The sequence below is a fragment of the Vombatus ursinus genome, unplaced genomic scaffold (assembly GCF_900497805.2).
Source record: "Vombatus ursinus unplaced genomic scaffold, bare-nosed wombat genome assembly UNPS02014812.1, whole genome shotgun sequence".
In the NCBI taxonomy this organism is placed as follows: Eukaryota; Metazoa; Chordata; class Mammalia; order Diprotodontia; family Vombatidae; genus Vombatus; species Vombatus ursinus.
Window position 1 is genome coordinate 50260871 of NW_020954590.1, and position 17024 is coordinate 50277894.

A 17024-nucleotide genomic window follows, 5' to 3' on the forward strand; every position below is an offset into this window, starting at 1 on the left:
GTTGCCTCATGAGGTAATGGGCTCTCTCTCCTTTACTGATGGTGTTTAAACAGAGACTGGCCAATCATTTAACAAGGATGTTGGAGAGGACATTTATATTCTGGACAAGCATCCAACTACTAGTGGTGTCCAAAAGAAATGAATGCCTGTAAGCCACATACTGATTTAGAAAACCACAAATTTAATTATCTATGTTGCACTATATATTTCTTTTGTTAAACATTTCCTGATTACATTTTGATCTGATTCCAACTACACCTGGAGAGTTTTGCAGGCTATTTCCAAGTTATGAGTTTGACACCTTTGATCTAGACCTCTAATGAGGCTTTCCCATTCCAAAAAAAAATTCTTATCTTCAGAGTAGTAGCATGATGTATAGGAAAAACATTAGGGGTTAAAAACAAAACAAAACAAAACAAAACAAAACAAAATTACTCTAGATATATCCCTTAACCTCTAAATACCCCAGGCAACTTTCTAACACTATAAATGACAGAGAAAGTGCCATCTCTGTATTAGTTGGGGAGGTTCCTCACAGGTATGGTAAAATCAGACAGTCCTAGTCCAAAAAAAAAAGGGGGCCATTAATCAGGAGATCTGGGTTCCAGTCTAAATCTGCCACAAACAGTTGCATGATTTTGAGTACAAAACTACTCACTCTGGCCCACAGGTGAAAGATGAGGCAGGAAAAAGTTCACAAAACATTTTAAACATCATCTAGTCTAACTTTCTTATTCTATAGATGAGGAAAGTGAGGTCCTGAGAAGTTACTTGTTTTGTTCAAAGTCACAGTGAGGTGTGGCAAACCTGGGACTAAAATACAGGTCTCCTAACTCTTCAAGTATTCTTTTCACTTAGTGGAAGAAAGGTTATTTCACATTTAGATCTGGGTATTCAAATATGTTCTAAATAGTAAGTTCTTCTATAGAAACATGGGCTCACATAGGTGTATTTAACACTCAATCAACCTTGATACAAAGTCATTTTCTATTCAAAGGTTAGAAGAGGCACTATTGAACCATACTTCTGAAAAATAGCTATGCATCTCAAAATAGAACATGCTTTTAAGAAAGTTCTTAGCTTCAAAAACTGAAATGCTACTTATACAAAATTTGACCTTTTTATTTAAAGTCATTCTTACCAGAAGATTCTCACCCGACACTCCTCTGTTGTTAAAAACCACACATCTAAAAATCAAGAAAGTAATTTTCATTATTTCAAACTTTTTTTGGTCACAAAGTGTATGAAAATCTTAATTAATCTGTATTTTTAAAGCCATTAAAGGTAGAGTGAAACAAATTGAAAGTAATTTCTTCTTTACCTTATGTAATTGTCTGCAAATCTCATCTAATTGAACTCATGTGCATATAAGGTATACCACTGAATTCATAGAATAGGCACTTAAATGTGTTTAGTATTCCTAGTAAAAGAATATACTTTTACTAATTTATTCCTATATTTATTATGTAGAGCCAAGCATATATACATGCTATGTATGTATGTATGTATATTTGTTAAAAACCATTATGAATGAGAGATTTAAGTTTCAGTTTCAAGTAACAAAAAAGTACTTATTATGAGAACAATAAATATGCTTGCCTGCTCTAAAAATATCTCCTGCTTATAGGCATGTAGTGGTTTTCTCCCAAGTTTCCCATGAAGGGGCAAGAACCAGGACAAGCCCAGCAATTCTGCAAGCTAAAACAAAACAAGGGAACCCCCCCCTCTCTTCTGCCTTTTGTCAGAGATGGGTTTTCCATGTGTTGTCAGCTTTTATTTACTGTGTATTTCTCTGGCCATCTCACTATTTTCCAGCTTCACATCAGCACAGATAAAGTGGGGCCTCACACTTCTCTGCTTTCTGACATAACTCAGGATAGAATTTTTTTCCCCTATTAGTAAGGGACCTTTTAGCTGCAAATATTTTTGCTTAAAGCCAAAATCATTCCACCTAGGCACATACTTTTAAAATTACAGATAATCAAACCATTATTTTTTTAAAAACAAAAATTCATTTTACAAACAAAATAGAAGCAGATTGGTGGGATGGCATGTGGGGAGGAGGTCTAATGATGATTCACTTGGACAGTCTGCCCAAACCTACAACCTAGTCTAAAAGTTTTATTGCAGTTGTCTGTACATACTAGCCAACACCTCTCTCCCCAGCTGCAGGCATTTTACAGCAGATGACACTTTGCTAATAAGAAGGATAGTAAGATACAGTGGAAAGAATGATGGATTTGAAGTCAAAGAACCTGGGTTCAAATTTTGGCACTGTCCCTACCAGTGTGGCTTTGGATAAGTCCCTTAACCTCTCTGGAGTTCAGTGTTCCCATCTGTAAAATCGAGGCAACAACACTTCAAATATCTACTTCAAAGCGCTGTTGTGAAGAAAGAATATTATAAATGGTAAAGCCTACATAACTATGAAAAACTATTTGCCATAAGCATAGTCTTTAAAAAGCCTCTTAGAGTGAAAGAGATTTAAATAAAGAAATACCCACTGAACCTACCATAGTGTCAATACCACTATCTAAAAATGAGACAAGACAACAGATGACTGGAAAAAAAAGGATTTTAGTACAGTAATAGTTACAAAAAAGACTTTCACGTTTCATGCATGGGTTAAAATCTCTTATATGGGAAGAACCAGGCAACTGCTACCAAACTAGCTCAATGCTTTACCATTTCTTCCAGGGTTGGAAGCACAATGGCCCCCTCCCTTCACCAAAAGACTTCCACACTGTGATGGGAGTACAAAAAAATGCAGTATTTAGTCCCAATCTTCAAGGAGATTACAGTATATTTGGGGGGGACAAAATATATGCACAAGAAAAAAAAATTTAAATGAAAGAATACAAAGCAAAAATAACAAAAACTAATCCTTACACAACTTTAAAGCTTACAAAGTAACAATACAATAACTGACACAAATACATTAAAATTCACATCTCAGACTTGGAAGGGACCTGAGACCATCCTAAAACCCTAGTTAAGGGAAACCCATGACCTTTTGAGGTATACTTTCTACTTCTGGATAGGCTTTTTTTGTTTTTTTTTTTGTTTTTTGTTTTTTTCTGTTTGTTTGTTTGTTTTTGTGAGGCAATTGGGGTTAAGTGACTTGCTCAGGATCACCCAGCTAGTAAGTGTCAAGTGTCTGAGGCCAGAATTGAACTCAGGTCCTCCTGACTCCAAGGCCGGAGCTCTGTCCACTGCATCACCTGGCTTCTCCAACCTGGAAAGGTCTTACTGATAAGAAGTAATGTGAGTTTAAAGAAGGAAGAGATTTTTGTGATCAAAGAAGGATATATGAAGCAAGGGAGACCTGAAGTAGGACAAGAAAGATAATGAAGACAAAGACAAGAAGAATATGGATGACCTTCTAGGTTGCAGAGAAGAGTGTGGGGAAAAACAAACAAACAAACAGAAAGGTAGGAATGTATAAGGCATGGTAGAGGAACAGTGAGCAGACCAGTCTCACTAAAGTAAGACTACAAAAAGGGTAGCAATGGCAGATAAATTTAGGGAGGTAGGTTGGAGCCAAATTATGGAAGGCCTGATTACCAGTCATGACAACAGGTTAACATTTCCAATTTTATTCTGTCAGAAAGCAGGAGAATTAAAATAAACATAACCATATGTAACTTTCCCCAAAAATGAGATCCAAGATATCTAACACCATGTTTGAGATAAGCATGTCACAAACTTTAATAAGTCAACTCTTGACTATCTGTCCTCCAGATTCATAGACTCACAATCTCTTAGAGTTCAAAGGGACCAAAGAGATTCTCTAATACCACTTTTCATCATTCCAGTTGAGGAAACGACAGATTCGTCAAATAGCTTACCTGTGGTAACACAGTAAGTCTATGGTATTGGGGGATAGCGACAGAATTTATCACTGACCTTCACAATACCTCAAACTTTAATTCCTCCACTAGCTTCAATCTTTTTCTCTACCAACTCTATTTCCAGTGCAGGAATCTTAACTGGTTTGAATTCATCTGTAATTCTTCTGTCTACCACAAAATGGCCAAAAGGAAAGAAGCAGAAAGAAGTAAAAGACTCAGATAAACTATACATTTTACAGTCAACTACTTGTTTTTCTGGGATTGATTATAATACCTAGGCCAGACTGTCCTGCCAGGGGGCAGAAAGCAGGTTGACTTTCTGTGGCATGGAATCCTTACGTAGGACTCACTTTACCTCATATTGCTTCAGATAATCCCTAAAAAAAATTTACATTCCTTCTTAATCATCTACAGTTTAGCTGAAATGAGAGGAGTTTTAACCCTTTCTTTGCAATTCACTTCAACAAATATGTATTAAATGCTCACTAGGCACTGGGATTAATAAATTCCAAGATAGAACAGGTTCTGCCTCAAGCACTAAGTACTTTAGCAATTATTTAGGTTGATTCAATTTAAGGCCTGAAGGAGGCTGGTATATAACAGATCTATTGTTTCATCAAGAATGGGCACTCACTCTACTTGATCTGCTTGATCTGCACAGATCTTAACCCACCCATTCCTTTTCATTTCATGGGATTCTTGTCCAAATAAGGGTGGAAGGAACTGATTGTGAGAGGTAGAAAAGATGAGGGAGGTAATGGCAAATAGCCTCTATTTTTTCAATAAAGTATGAGGTGAGATCCTCAGCTCAGCTCACGGGAGGAAGGTGGTATGGGAGGCTTGAGGAGAGAATCAATAAGGGAAAGGTAGAAGCATTGTCTTGCTACACTAAGGGCCCAGTTGAGATTAGATAACAAATTTATAGTGGATTCAGTCAGTATGGTTGGGTGTCTTTCTCTAGCTATGTTCAGCAGCATGTGAGTAGGAGCGGAGAAGGCAGATGGTGACACCAATCCAGAGCTGGAATTTGAAAGCATGAACGTGATAGGACAAGGAAGGGGGTCTCCAGCCTATGGAAGCCATCCTTCCACTTACTTCCAGTTCTTTATGTTTTCTGGCTAGTAGTGATGCCAATATGGATGTAGTTTAGTTTCTCCAGTAGTCTGGTTGTTAAGACAAATATTTCAGTCATAGAGTACCAATCTTTGTAAATGATCTATGCCGTATAAATCTCAGCATCCTCCATCCAGCCTCTATTACTGTGGAAGTGCACAGTCTAAGACTGTGGGCCATTATACATTTTTATCTGTCTGATGGTTGCTATGGCTAAAGAGACAGCAGACATTGTCACTGGTACTATAGTCAAAGCCTTTCCAGCTTGGTTGAAGCTGCCAGGGTTTTAACTGTGTTTGCTTAGCTTTTGAGAATCTATACACTGTATGTATCTTGTATATACCTAGTTGTTTGCATGTCTATTACCTAACTATTGTCTCTCTTGTTAGAATGTGAGCTCCTTGATAGCAAGTACCATGTTTTTACCTTTCTTTGTATCCCCAGTATCTCCAGCGATACTATCCATTGCACCCAACCCCTGGCTTCCATTCTCAACAATTTACTGAAACTAATTTTAAAGGTTACCAGGGAAGGCCTTATTGCCCAATCCAACAAGAATCTTGGGCAAACTAACCAAGAGAATCCCTTCTACAACATCCTAAACAAGTGGCCATCCAGCCTTACCTGAAGAATTTCAGTGACAAAATAACAAAAGCATAGATTTAGAGTTGAAGGGACCTAAAAGGTCATAGTGTCCAATTCTCTCATTTTACAGATGAGGAATCTGAGGTGCAGGGAAATTAAGCAGTTTGTCCCAGGGCAAAAAACTAGTAAGTATGAGGTGGAATTTAAACCTAGGTCTTTCTTACTCCAAGTCCAGTGCTCTATTCACTACCCGCAGGCTATCTTAGAACTCACCGCTTCCTGAGACAGCCCATTCCACTCCACTGTGCAACATCTCTAAAAATTATAAAGTTTTTCTTTAGATGGAACCTAAATCTGCCTTTCTGAAACTTATACCTATTGTTTATGTTTTTCTCTCTGGGGCAAAACAGGACATATTTAATCTCTCTTTCCTCTGAGAGTCCTTGAAATAACTGAGGGTTAGAATCTCAAAGATTACTGAATGTGCTTAAGAGTGATGGAAAGAAGCAGGGTAAATATGAGCAGTAGCATATTTACATTCACAGTGCAATGTAAGACACTGTCAAATAAAGGCCTCTTTTCTAAAATATATAAAGAACTAAGTCAAATTTATAAGAATACAAGCCATTCCTCAATAGATAAAGGGCCAAAGGATATGAACAAGCAGTTTTCAGATGAAGAAATTAAAGTTATCTATTAGTCATATGAAAAAAATGCTCTAAATCATTATTGACTAAAGAAATGCAAATTAAAACATCTCTGAGGTACCACATCACACCTATCAGATTGACTAACATGACAAAACAGGAAAAAGATAAATGCTGGAGAAGATGTGGGAAAATTGGCACACTAATGCATTGTTAGTGGAGTTGTGAACTGATCCAACTATTCTGGAGAGCAATTTGGAACTATGCCCAAAGGGCTATCAAACTGTGCACACCCATTGATCCAGCAATAACACTACTAGGTCTATATCCTAAAAAGATCAAAAAACAGGGAAAAGGACCCACATGTACAAAAATATTTATAGCAGCTCTTTTTGTGGTGGCAAAGGATAAGAAACTGAGGGGATGCCCATCAACTGGGGAATGACTAAACAAGTAGTGGTATAAAAATGTAATGGAGTACTACTGTTCCATAAGAAATTATGAGCAGGCAGATTTCAGAAAAACCTGGAAAGGCTTACATAAACTGATGCTGAGTGAAGTGAGCAGAACCAGAAGAACATTGTATACAGTAACAGCAACATTGTGCGATGACCAACTTTGACAGACTTAGCTCTTCTCAGCAATGCAATTATGTAAGACGATTCCAAAAGACTCATGATAGAAAATGCTATCTATCCATATCTAGAGAAAAACTATAGAGTCTGAATGTAGATAGGTGCTTACTATTTTCTCTTTTTTTCTTTCTCATGTTTTTTCCTTTTTGTTCTGATTCTTCTTTTACAACATGACTAATGTAGAAATATGTTTAATATGATTGTACACATATAGCTATATCAGATTGCATGCTATCTTGAGGGGGGGAGGGAGGAAGAAAAGTTTAGAACTCAAAATCTTATAAAAGTAAATGTTGAAAACTAAAAACAAATAATTAAAAAAGACATCTAAAACAAGGGAAGTGGACTGATCATGTAACAAGAATGAAAAACCACAGACAGAGTTTGAGTGATACAATGGTACCATCAAGATATTAAAAGAACCAGAGAAAGGACTATAGCGCATTTGTTAGGTATTCTAAGGATGATTTAGAGAAAGATGTAGATAAGAATCACACAGCATGATAAAGTGTGAAGAGACTGTGACTTATACAAGTGGTAGTACCTGCACTCATGAGATCATGAGTCTAAGTAGTTAAATGAATAGCTAAATGAATAGCTAAATTAAGAACAACAGCAGCCTAGCATCCAGATGCTACAAGAATTTCCTTTCTTCCCTGTTTTGGAGTGAAAATGTCAGCAAAATGTTCAAAGTAACTATATTACTTAAAAGTATATATGATAATATGAGTTAGATTAAGAGAACTCAATATAGTTTCTTGGGAAATCTGTTTTCATGATTTTCTAAGAATAACCCTGTCTGGAAAAGGAAATGGCAAACCATTCCAGCATTTTTGCTAAAAAAAAAAACCCCATGGACAGTATGGTCCATGAGGTCACAATCAGTCAGACAAAACTGAACAACTGAACAACAACAACAATAAGAATAACCTGTATACAAAGAGTGGCATAAGAACTGTCATTAAGGAAATATGACTGAAAAAAGCATTGGGCCAGTCATAGAGCACGAAATAACAAATGAAAAGGTCAAGTACTTAACTGGCATCCTTGTGATGTTAAAAGATCTCAGAGAAGGCTCAGCAACACTACCTGCAGAAGGTTAAAAGCCCTAAAATAGGTTTCTAGTATTCTGGGTATATCCTCTCTGGAGTATTTATGAGAGGCTATGAAAAGCTACCACATACAATTTGTAGAGGTAGATGGATTGCAGTCTACACTGGCAAAAGCGTATTTACATGGATAAGAGCATGAGTAATGAAGTTTGATTTATAACTAACATATCTATCAATTATTTGTAATCTAATTTGCTACAGTTGTTCTCTTATGTAGGCCAGACAGTCTACCTATAATCTTAAAATCAATGTTTAATAAACCCTTGTTTTTATTATCAGTGTGAAAAACTCAAGCCAAGTTCATTTAATTGTTTTAAGTTTCAAATTAGTAGAGTTCATAGGATCATAGAAATTTAGCATTAGAAGTTGAAGAGGCTTCAAGTATAATATACCTGAAAATAATAGGCATTAGCTTTTGTGTGTTTTAGTTAAACTATAAAGAATTTGTTAACTAAAAGAAGAAAAACTTTATTTTTTTAAAATCTAGTATTTTACTCCACAAGCTGAGCCAAACTATCTCAAGTACCTAAATTACATCTAAACAGTAATGAATTAAACGGTGCCATAAAGACAATCAAGTTCATAAATTTCCTTAAATGCTTTAAAGCCCAGTAACACCTCGCAACGAGATGAGTTGTCAGGAACATAGAAAATAGAGAGCTAGTCCCAGAATCAGAACAACTTGGGCCCTACCTCTGACCTCTACGGACTGTGTGATCCTGGGCAAATGACGTGACCTCTTAGTATCTCCAGGCAGCTCTCTAAGATCACAAATTACAGAAGAGTTGCCAATTTGCACCAGTACAGAGTATTCCACATGTCTAACAACAGTCCCTAGTCCCTCAATTTCAACAAGTCAGAGGCCTAGAACTTGTTTGTCCCCCTAGGTCAGTGTAGTACAATATCAAGTGCTGGACTGGGGATCAGGAAGACCTGAGTTCAAATTCTGTCTGAGACACTTATTAGTTCTATGACCCTAGGTAAATCACTTAACCGCTCTCAGCCTCAGTTTCCCCATCAGTTAAAATGTGGATAATAACAGCACCTATATCACATGGTTGTTGTTAAGATTAAATGAAATGGTTTAAAAATTTAAAGCACTATATTATTATTATTAATAATCATTATTACTTACAGATCCTGAGATTACCATCTCCCAAACCTCCAGCCTATTTTTAACTCAGTGACCTTTGAAACCCAGGAAGCATTTCTTTCTATTATGTACCTGGCCCTGACCTGGATTCTAAGACTCCTCAGAGATAATAGGTGAGGTTACTGAAGGCTAGTGAGTAAGCATGATGATCAAAGTCTATTCACTCATTCTGCTACTTTCAAGCTTGGTCTTGGATCCAAAGTCTCAATCTAAAACTAGCTTCTAGATAGGCTGGATCTGGAGGCAGTAAAGTATGGTCTAGTCCAATCCCCCCTATTCTATATGCCAAAGTATAAGCTTCTTAAGACCTGAGGCTATTTCTTACATATTTGTATATTTCAATTTCCCCCAGTACCTAGCACAGAGAACTGCACATATTAAGTGCTCAATACATATTTGGTGACTGGATCACAGTGTTAACACTGGAGATATATGCAAGCTAGGATCTTTCCTACACCTCGGAAACCCAGGGCAAAATTTTTAGCCTCAGGGTCCTGACAGTGGTCTGTGACAGTTCAGGTGACAGAAGGAAGCTTTGCCTACGAGCAACTTAAGGCTTATGTCCAGTCCCAAGAGACTTTTTTTTAAAAAACAGCTTTGAAAATGATTCAGGCCAAGCCTAGAAGTAGCAATTTCAACATTTACAAAAAGCCTTATTAATGCTTTCTGTCCAAGTCTAATGTTTAACAAAGACTTAGATCTGCCATTACAGTTCAGCCTGATTGACTAAAGACTTTAAACATAAATGGATGCTGAAATCATGCCTAAAGATTTCCCTTCTACTACAATTCTGATATTTAAAACTATTACAATTTCTAAGAGTGTTACCTGGTGCACAAGATACATTTTATATAAAGGCACAAGACAGCATAAGCATAGTGAATAGAAAGCTGACCTTGGAGCCAGAAAGCACTGGGTTCAAGCTCTTCTTCTAAGCCCCTTTGTTGTTGTTGTTGTTGTTCAGTCCTGTCTGATTCTTTATGACCCCTTTTTGAGGTTTTCTTGGCAAAAATACTGGAGTGGTTTGCCATTTCCTTCTCCAGCTCATTTTACAGATGAGGAAACTGAGGCAAGCAGGGTTAAGTGACTTGCCTAGGGTCACACAGCTAGTACGTGTCTGAGGCCGGATTTGAACTGAGGAAGATTGAGTTTTCCTGACTCCAAGACTCAGCACTCTATCCATTTTACCACCTAGCTGTCCCTAAGCCCCTTACATACTGGCTATATAACCCTTGGCAACTCATTTAACCTCTTAGTTTTCCAGGCAACGCTCTAATACTATGAGTAGCAGAGAAAGGACTAACCTGCATTGGCAGAGGGGGTTTCTTCACCCAGGAGTAGTCTAAATCAATGAAATCACAGGGTTAGTCCCTATCTCTATACAAAAAGGTCAGTCAACTAGTTGATACAACTTTAATGAAGAATTTCCTTTCCCTAGTGTATGAATAAAGATGTATAGGGATTTTTATTGACAAGTTCATCCTCCATTTCCCCTAGTACAATTGTTCTGAGTTGGATAAAAGCATTACTCAATTTTAGATCCTCCTCATATAAAATGTCCATGTCCTTCCTCTTCAAAGTTAGCCTTAACAGGGATTACTATTTGTGAGTGTGAGTGTGTTGAAATGACTTAACCACACATGCAAAAGTCCCTTTCAACTTAATTCAACCAATATTTGTGCTTTAGGATGCAGAGATAAATAGAAACAGGACTTAAAATTTACTGTTGCCAAGGTACCTGTGCAAATTAAAATCATGCCTGGAAACTGGGCTAAGTATAGCCACCAAAACAATGCTGCAGCAGCACTTGACTATCATAAGCCCACAACCTTTGGTCAGACATAAGAGAGGTGAATCAACTCTGAAATGATAAGAATGACTCTGGAACAAACTCTAAGATTTTAAGTGTTTTTACATACTTGGGATATAGCCTCACACTTGAGAAAAAAGTTGTGCCTTCCTAAACCAAGCACTTAGTGAAACATTAGGAATGCAACTGTGTTCTTAAAGGGTTGTAGTATGGTTCTTCATAGTGCCAACTAGGTCATCATCTACTCCTGCTGCTCTGTAAATCAACTCCAAAGTAAATAGCATTAGAGGTAGGGAGTAAAGCATCCTGTATAAAGGGATGTTTTAATTATGCCAGTATAGGAAAAATGTATCTATCATCATCATCATAATCATGTATTTCATCTATTTAATTTAGCTAGAATAAAACACTCAATGATACCTGTATCCCAATTCTTCACTGAATTGGACCATATGAAGGATGTAAGATTCTTTGCTTGTTCCTGTGAGGCCAGGCAGCAGTAAGACAGTAGGTCGGGTGCTAGCATCCAGATAACACGTACTCTTATTATTATCAAACCAGTCCAGTGAAATCTGTCCTCCATCTGTTGTTTTAATTAGCTCACTTTAAAAAAAATTCAAAAGACAAAAATGATTCTCTTTTATAGCCTTGTAGCCTCGATAACTATCTTAATAACTGTAACTTGATAACTATCACCTCTTTGATGAATCTTAATTTTACTATTATTGTTAATCTTAATTTTATGAATCATAGGTCTACAACATTACTAGTTCATTTAAAATTAGTTATACTTTTCTACATTTCTTCGTGCGTCTGAGAAGCCACATAAAAACCACTTTCTTTCAATACAACATTATTATGATAATTAATAACATTTGGTTTTGAGTTATCTTTAGCAGCCTGAATAAAAAAGATGCTATGTAATGATTATTACAACTAATATTTTCTCAGTTCCTGAAAGAAGTCCAAATTCTTTCATATTTTCCCATCATTATGAAATGGATGAATAGCCAGTATTATTTCCAACTTGATTAAGTACATCTAGGAGATCAGTGAATTAGAAATAAATATAATTCAGCCTTATGCTTTCAGCTAAACCTTGTTATCTCCTATCAGTATCAAGTAAACAGATGCCACTTTTAAAATATTTTAAAGGACCCATCAGAAAGCATCAATTCACTCACTCTATGTTCCCAAACAGTTGAAGTTCCAGGCAACAAAAGGAACTCCAGAAGGACTAGATGACTCAGGGAAATTAATAATAGGCACCATCTCTGTCTCCTGGTTACTGCTACATTTTGGACTGTCTTTAGTGCCTTAAGGTCATTACTATCAGAATCAATTCAATCACCAATATAAAGTGATCTCTGTACATAAGTGAAGTTCCTATGTCAAAGCTCACAGAGAATACCATATTTTGCATTTTTTTTTGCACCATTAACTGACTATCTTTCTGTTTCTATGGTGCACATCACCAAAGGACTTAGCTACTCTGAGGGGACGGCTGAATCAATTCTTGGAAAACACGTACAAAAACACTTCTTTAATTCTAGAAATAGTTTGTTAAGTCTAAGGTCAAAATTTTAGTAGAATGGCAATAACTGGGAACATCCCTATTCCATTTGAATTACTTTACTTATTTCTGGGCCTGGATGCCTTTCATTCACACACCTTTAGTGCACGTACTATATTTACTAAACAGAAGTACTAAGACCCAAGCATTGTATAGTGGTGGGTTCCCTTCCTGAAAGGCAGTAAGGATGGCTATGGAGAAAAAAAACAACAACAGTAAATCTACTTACTTTCTGTACTGCACCTGGGGCTTAGAAGTGATGAAAGGTCTCAGTAAAGTCTGCCCCCGGCTCTCCCAGCACCAAATGGTGGGATAGTAGGTTTCTGTCACTACAGGACAATGGTCCTGAAGGAAGCGGCTCAGGCTCTCACCCCCTGTCACCAGTTGGGGTTTCTAGGAAAGGCCGATAACAGTGAAAGGTTTAAAAAAAAAACAAAAAAAAACCAAACCCAGTGTTGTTAGTATTCCAGTAAGTGCTCACACACGTTCATTCTCTTTCTCTACATTTGCTATGAGGCCTACGGCAAAGAACTCAAAATGAATTGGAACTAGCCCGTGCAAGTTTTATTTCTGAAACGGCCCGGGGGTAGTGTAGGTTGAGCTACCGGAAGCCACGCCAAAAACTCCCAAAAGTTTCAGAGAGGCACACAGAACGGTGCCATAGGTCACCAATAATAAAGGAACCCAGTGACAGCACGACGTGCACACTGGCCGGGTGTGCTCTGCGGTCAGCCAGGGTCGAGGGCATTTCTTGGGCAAGAGACCTGGGTTGCTGCTCCTTAGCGCCAGAAGGGATTGAATATGGGCAGCTCAGGAGATGCGGCGCGGGGAGAAGGGTGCGTTTCCCGCGTCTTCATGCTGAAAACATTTACTCTGGCCACAACTTGCATGCCGGTAGTTTGGAGAAAGCAGTCATCCTTTCATTCTTTTTCAAACCAGGTGCCTCCCGCTAGAGTCACCTGCAGCCCCGCGTAGCTATGTTCAAGTTTCCTCGGCCTCGCTAACGCACCTTGTTTCCCCTCCCCGCCCCCCGCCCCCCCCCCTCCGCTCCCCCCCCCCACCTGGCGCGCTCGGGCTTCTCTGTCCCCCACACCCCACCTCACCTTGGCAATGCTGCTCAGGTAGTAGCAGGCGTAGGCAACGCTGAAGCCCAGGACGAGAGACAAGCCCACGCCCGAGCCCAGGAACCCGACCCGGACTTGGTGTTCCAGATAGAGGGAGAACTCCCGGGACAGCATCTCCAGGTCCATGCCAATCGTGCGCCGGCTCCGGAGGATGGAGAGGACCGGAGCCCCAGCGGCTGCAGCAGGAAAGCGCGCAGCAGCGGCTCCTACCGAAGAAATGGGCCGTTTCCGCCTACAGAAGCGGGGCGGGCAGAGCCGAGGAGCAGACGTAGCCCGGGCCAGCCGTCACCGCCCGCCCTGCCCGCCAGTGCGATCGCCGCCGGCTCCTCCCCGGCTTTACGGGGAGCCGCCCCCGCCTGCCACTAAGGAACCTTCCGGAGGCGCAGGCAGGAGCCTGGGGCTGACTGCAGGCGGGGTGGTCTGGAGAAGGGGGGGCGGGGAACAGCAGAAAACGACCCCATTTAATGCCCTCCTGGGAAGGGAGTCAACTTGGGGTCACTGCTAAATAATAAAAAAGTTAGGCTACAGCCCCCCCTTCCTGGCCTCCGGACAATGATATGCGGCTATGACCTTGAGCACCTCCTGCCGGGAGTGGGTTAACCCTGCCCGGGAAAGGCTTCAGGAGCCTGGGGGGCAAGTCCAGGACCGAGCACGGGCTCCGGGGTGAGGGGAAAAAGTGCTGGGAAAGTCGATGCGCGAAGTGAAGAGAAAGGCACTTAAGCTATGGCCTGCAAAGAACAACAGGAGAGGAGCGGGGCAGCGGGAGAGAGGAGGAAGAGGCTAGAAATGTTACTCTGAATAGAAAGAGGAGCACACAACCATGTTTAAATGCTTACTCTTTCTACATCACGAGCATGGATCAGAAGTTAGTTCCTGATGTGTTCCCCTAAATAGGTGAAATGGGTCAGAACGAAAACGACCTCCAGAATCTAAGCCTCTTGAACACTCAGGGTTCAGTATCGAAACTGAATATATCGTCGTCTTTTTGTAATAAGGCTGGTCATCTGATACCAGGACACAGGAAAAGGTTTGGGATGTAGATTTTCCTGAGTTTATTTATAGCAACAAGAAAAAAGCCAGGACATTTGATTAGGCATCCGAAAAGGCTCAGAGGGAGGGATTAGAATTCTGCATTATGAATTGTCTTCATATTTAGGTGATAAACCAGATATGCTGGACTGTATGTAAATCTACCTCTAAATCTGTAGTTGTTCTGAGGAAAAAATTATGTACAGGCTGTACCAAAAGCTATCAAAGCCTAAAACTGCACTTACATTTTGGAACACCCTGTAAAATAATCCTTAGTTTTTAAATTAAAAAACATGAAATTTAAAAAAAAAAAATCTGGATTAGATGAAACAACAGATAACCCTTGAAAATGGCAGGAATTCCATTCACTGGAAAGAAAATGATACATGTTTGCTTTAGCGGTGAGCGTCTTTAGTTTATCTAAACAGTTTTTTGAGTTCAGGCTTTTTTTTTTTTTAACGTGTCACTTTTAGTCCCAATCTCAAATGTCAGTATAAGCTTAACTAATTAACATATTCTTTAAGGGAAAGAATATTTATATTTATAGTGTATTTCGTATCAGATAAGTATCGAAATATCTCTGATAAACATCCTAACCCAGTTTTAAAAGTGAAGGACTACAACAAAAACTTGACCTTCTGGCCTCAGGGATGATAGAGATGTAATGTATTAATGTATTCTTCCGTTTGTAAAGGGAAAAAGATCTTAAGAATATCCACCCTTAATCATTCATATCAGTGTAAGGTTAGAGAGTCTAGATTAAAGATATAGATAAATAATACATATCTGTATGGATATATATGTACGTATATAACGTATATACACACACAAATATTGTGAATTTAAGCATCAACTTAATATCTCCTTACCTCTTACCTCCCCCTCCCCCCATTACTACTTATACTATATTTCAGTTATAAAAACTCTGTTCTCCAGTCTAATGAGAACAAGCAGGGCTGGGATTAGGGGTATACAAGGGGGTAACGATGAGGGCTGGGTTTTTTTTAATACTACTTTAAACACACATTTTTAATTTCAGAAAATCAAATTTTCCATAGTACATAGGTATGTATTTGATGAAGTTAAGACATATGTCCTAGCCTAATGAAGACTCAAGGCCTCCAGAGCACAGTGATACTTAATGAATTTTGAAAGCTTACCTAAAGCATACAAATGCTTTGTCCTAACTCTGGTAACAAGCAATGAAATGACTTAATGGTGAACAGGAGAAAAGAGGAAAAAGCTAGGTGCCTGGCTGGCTAAACCTTGACCATCGAGAAGAAAATTAACTGTGACACCATTCTATTCAATACTCAGCAATGACTTCTCTCTGCTTTGTTCAATACTACTTACCTAATTGGCTATTCTTGCAAATCATCTGGACATCTGATCCCTCTCCTATACATTATCCACTGTGCCGCCCAGCTGCCATAAAATATGCTTTAGAGGGAAAAAAAGTTAACCTAAATAACTGGAGAAATATTCATGGCTCATGGGTAGGTTGAGCTAATATAATAAAAATGACAAAGCTGCCTAAATGAATTTACTTACTCAGTTGGGTACCAATCAAACTTCCAAAGGATTAATTTATAAAACTAGAAAAAAAAAACAAAATTAATCTGAAGAAATGAAAAGTCAAGAATCTCAATCAGTCAACAAATATTTATGAATTGCCTAATTTCTGTTATGTAATTGCATCTTTTGCACGTTATCTCCCCATTGGACTTCGAGCTCCTTGAGAGCAAGGACTGTCTTTAACCTGTGTGCTTTTTGAGAGGAGGAGGAGGAGAAAAGGAAACAGGAGGGACAAAGTTTCCATTTTCTTTTTTTGGACAAACATTTTTTTCTGCTTATGCCATCGTTCATAGATTCCACCACTTGAAAAGTAAAGAAATTCAAACAATATCTATTTGCTTTACCTCTGAACCTCTTGCTTCTCCTATATTTGCATAATATTCTACTTTGTGTTTTGACCATGAAGTTTTGCTGATGGCTAGGCTGCAACCTTTGACCTTTGACTTCCAACTCAACCCTCACATTTCCTGGACTTTTAACTGAACACCTTTTGGTTTCTTTTGTCTCTGCTTCTGACCTTCTGGACTTCAAAACCCTGTTTGCCTCAGTTTCTCATCTGTAAAAAATGAGCTGAAGAAGGAAATGGTAAACCACTATAATATCTATGCCAAGAAAATCCCAAAAGGAAGGTAAAAGACAGTCCTTGCTCTCAAGGAGCTTGAAGTCCAATGGGGAGGTAACTGTTACGGTTTCATAATGTATTGTGGTGGAACCGTCTCAAAGAATTCAGAATCAGACCACCCCTAATCCAAGTAAAGGCATTTATTGAGATTGAAGCCTCTAATGAAGTGGGCTAAGTTCCAAGAAGAACCAGCAA

At 38.7% G+C, this 17024-nt stretch overlaps 1 protein-coding gene across 1 annotated transcript in view; it reads right to left on the minus strand.

The window, feature by feature from the left end:
- The window catches only part of LOC114053737 (phospholipase ABHD3), a 36555-nt gene extending 22742 nt beyond the window's left edge, over positions 1-13813 (minus strand). The window contains exons 1-4 of the mRNA XM_027876874.1: positions 13583-13813; positions 12709-12872; positions 11327-11509; positions 1142-1187 (exon numbers count right to left, since the gene is read on the minus strand). Coding sequence (XP_027732675.1) covers positions 1142-1187; positions 11327-11509; positions 12709-12872; positions 13583-13729 — 540 coding nt within the window. The 5' untranslated portion in view covers positions 13730-13813. The remainder of the gene's footprint in view (positions 1-1141; positions 1188-11326; positions 11510-12708; positions 12873-13582) is intronic.
- Positions 13814-17024: the final 3211 nt, after the last annotated feature.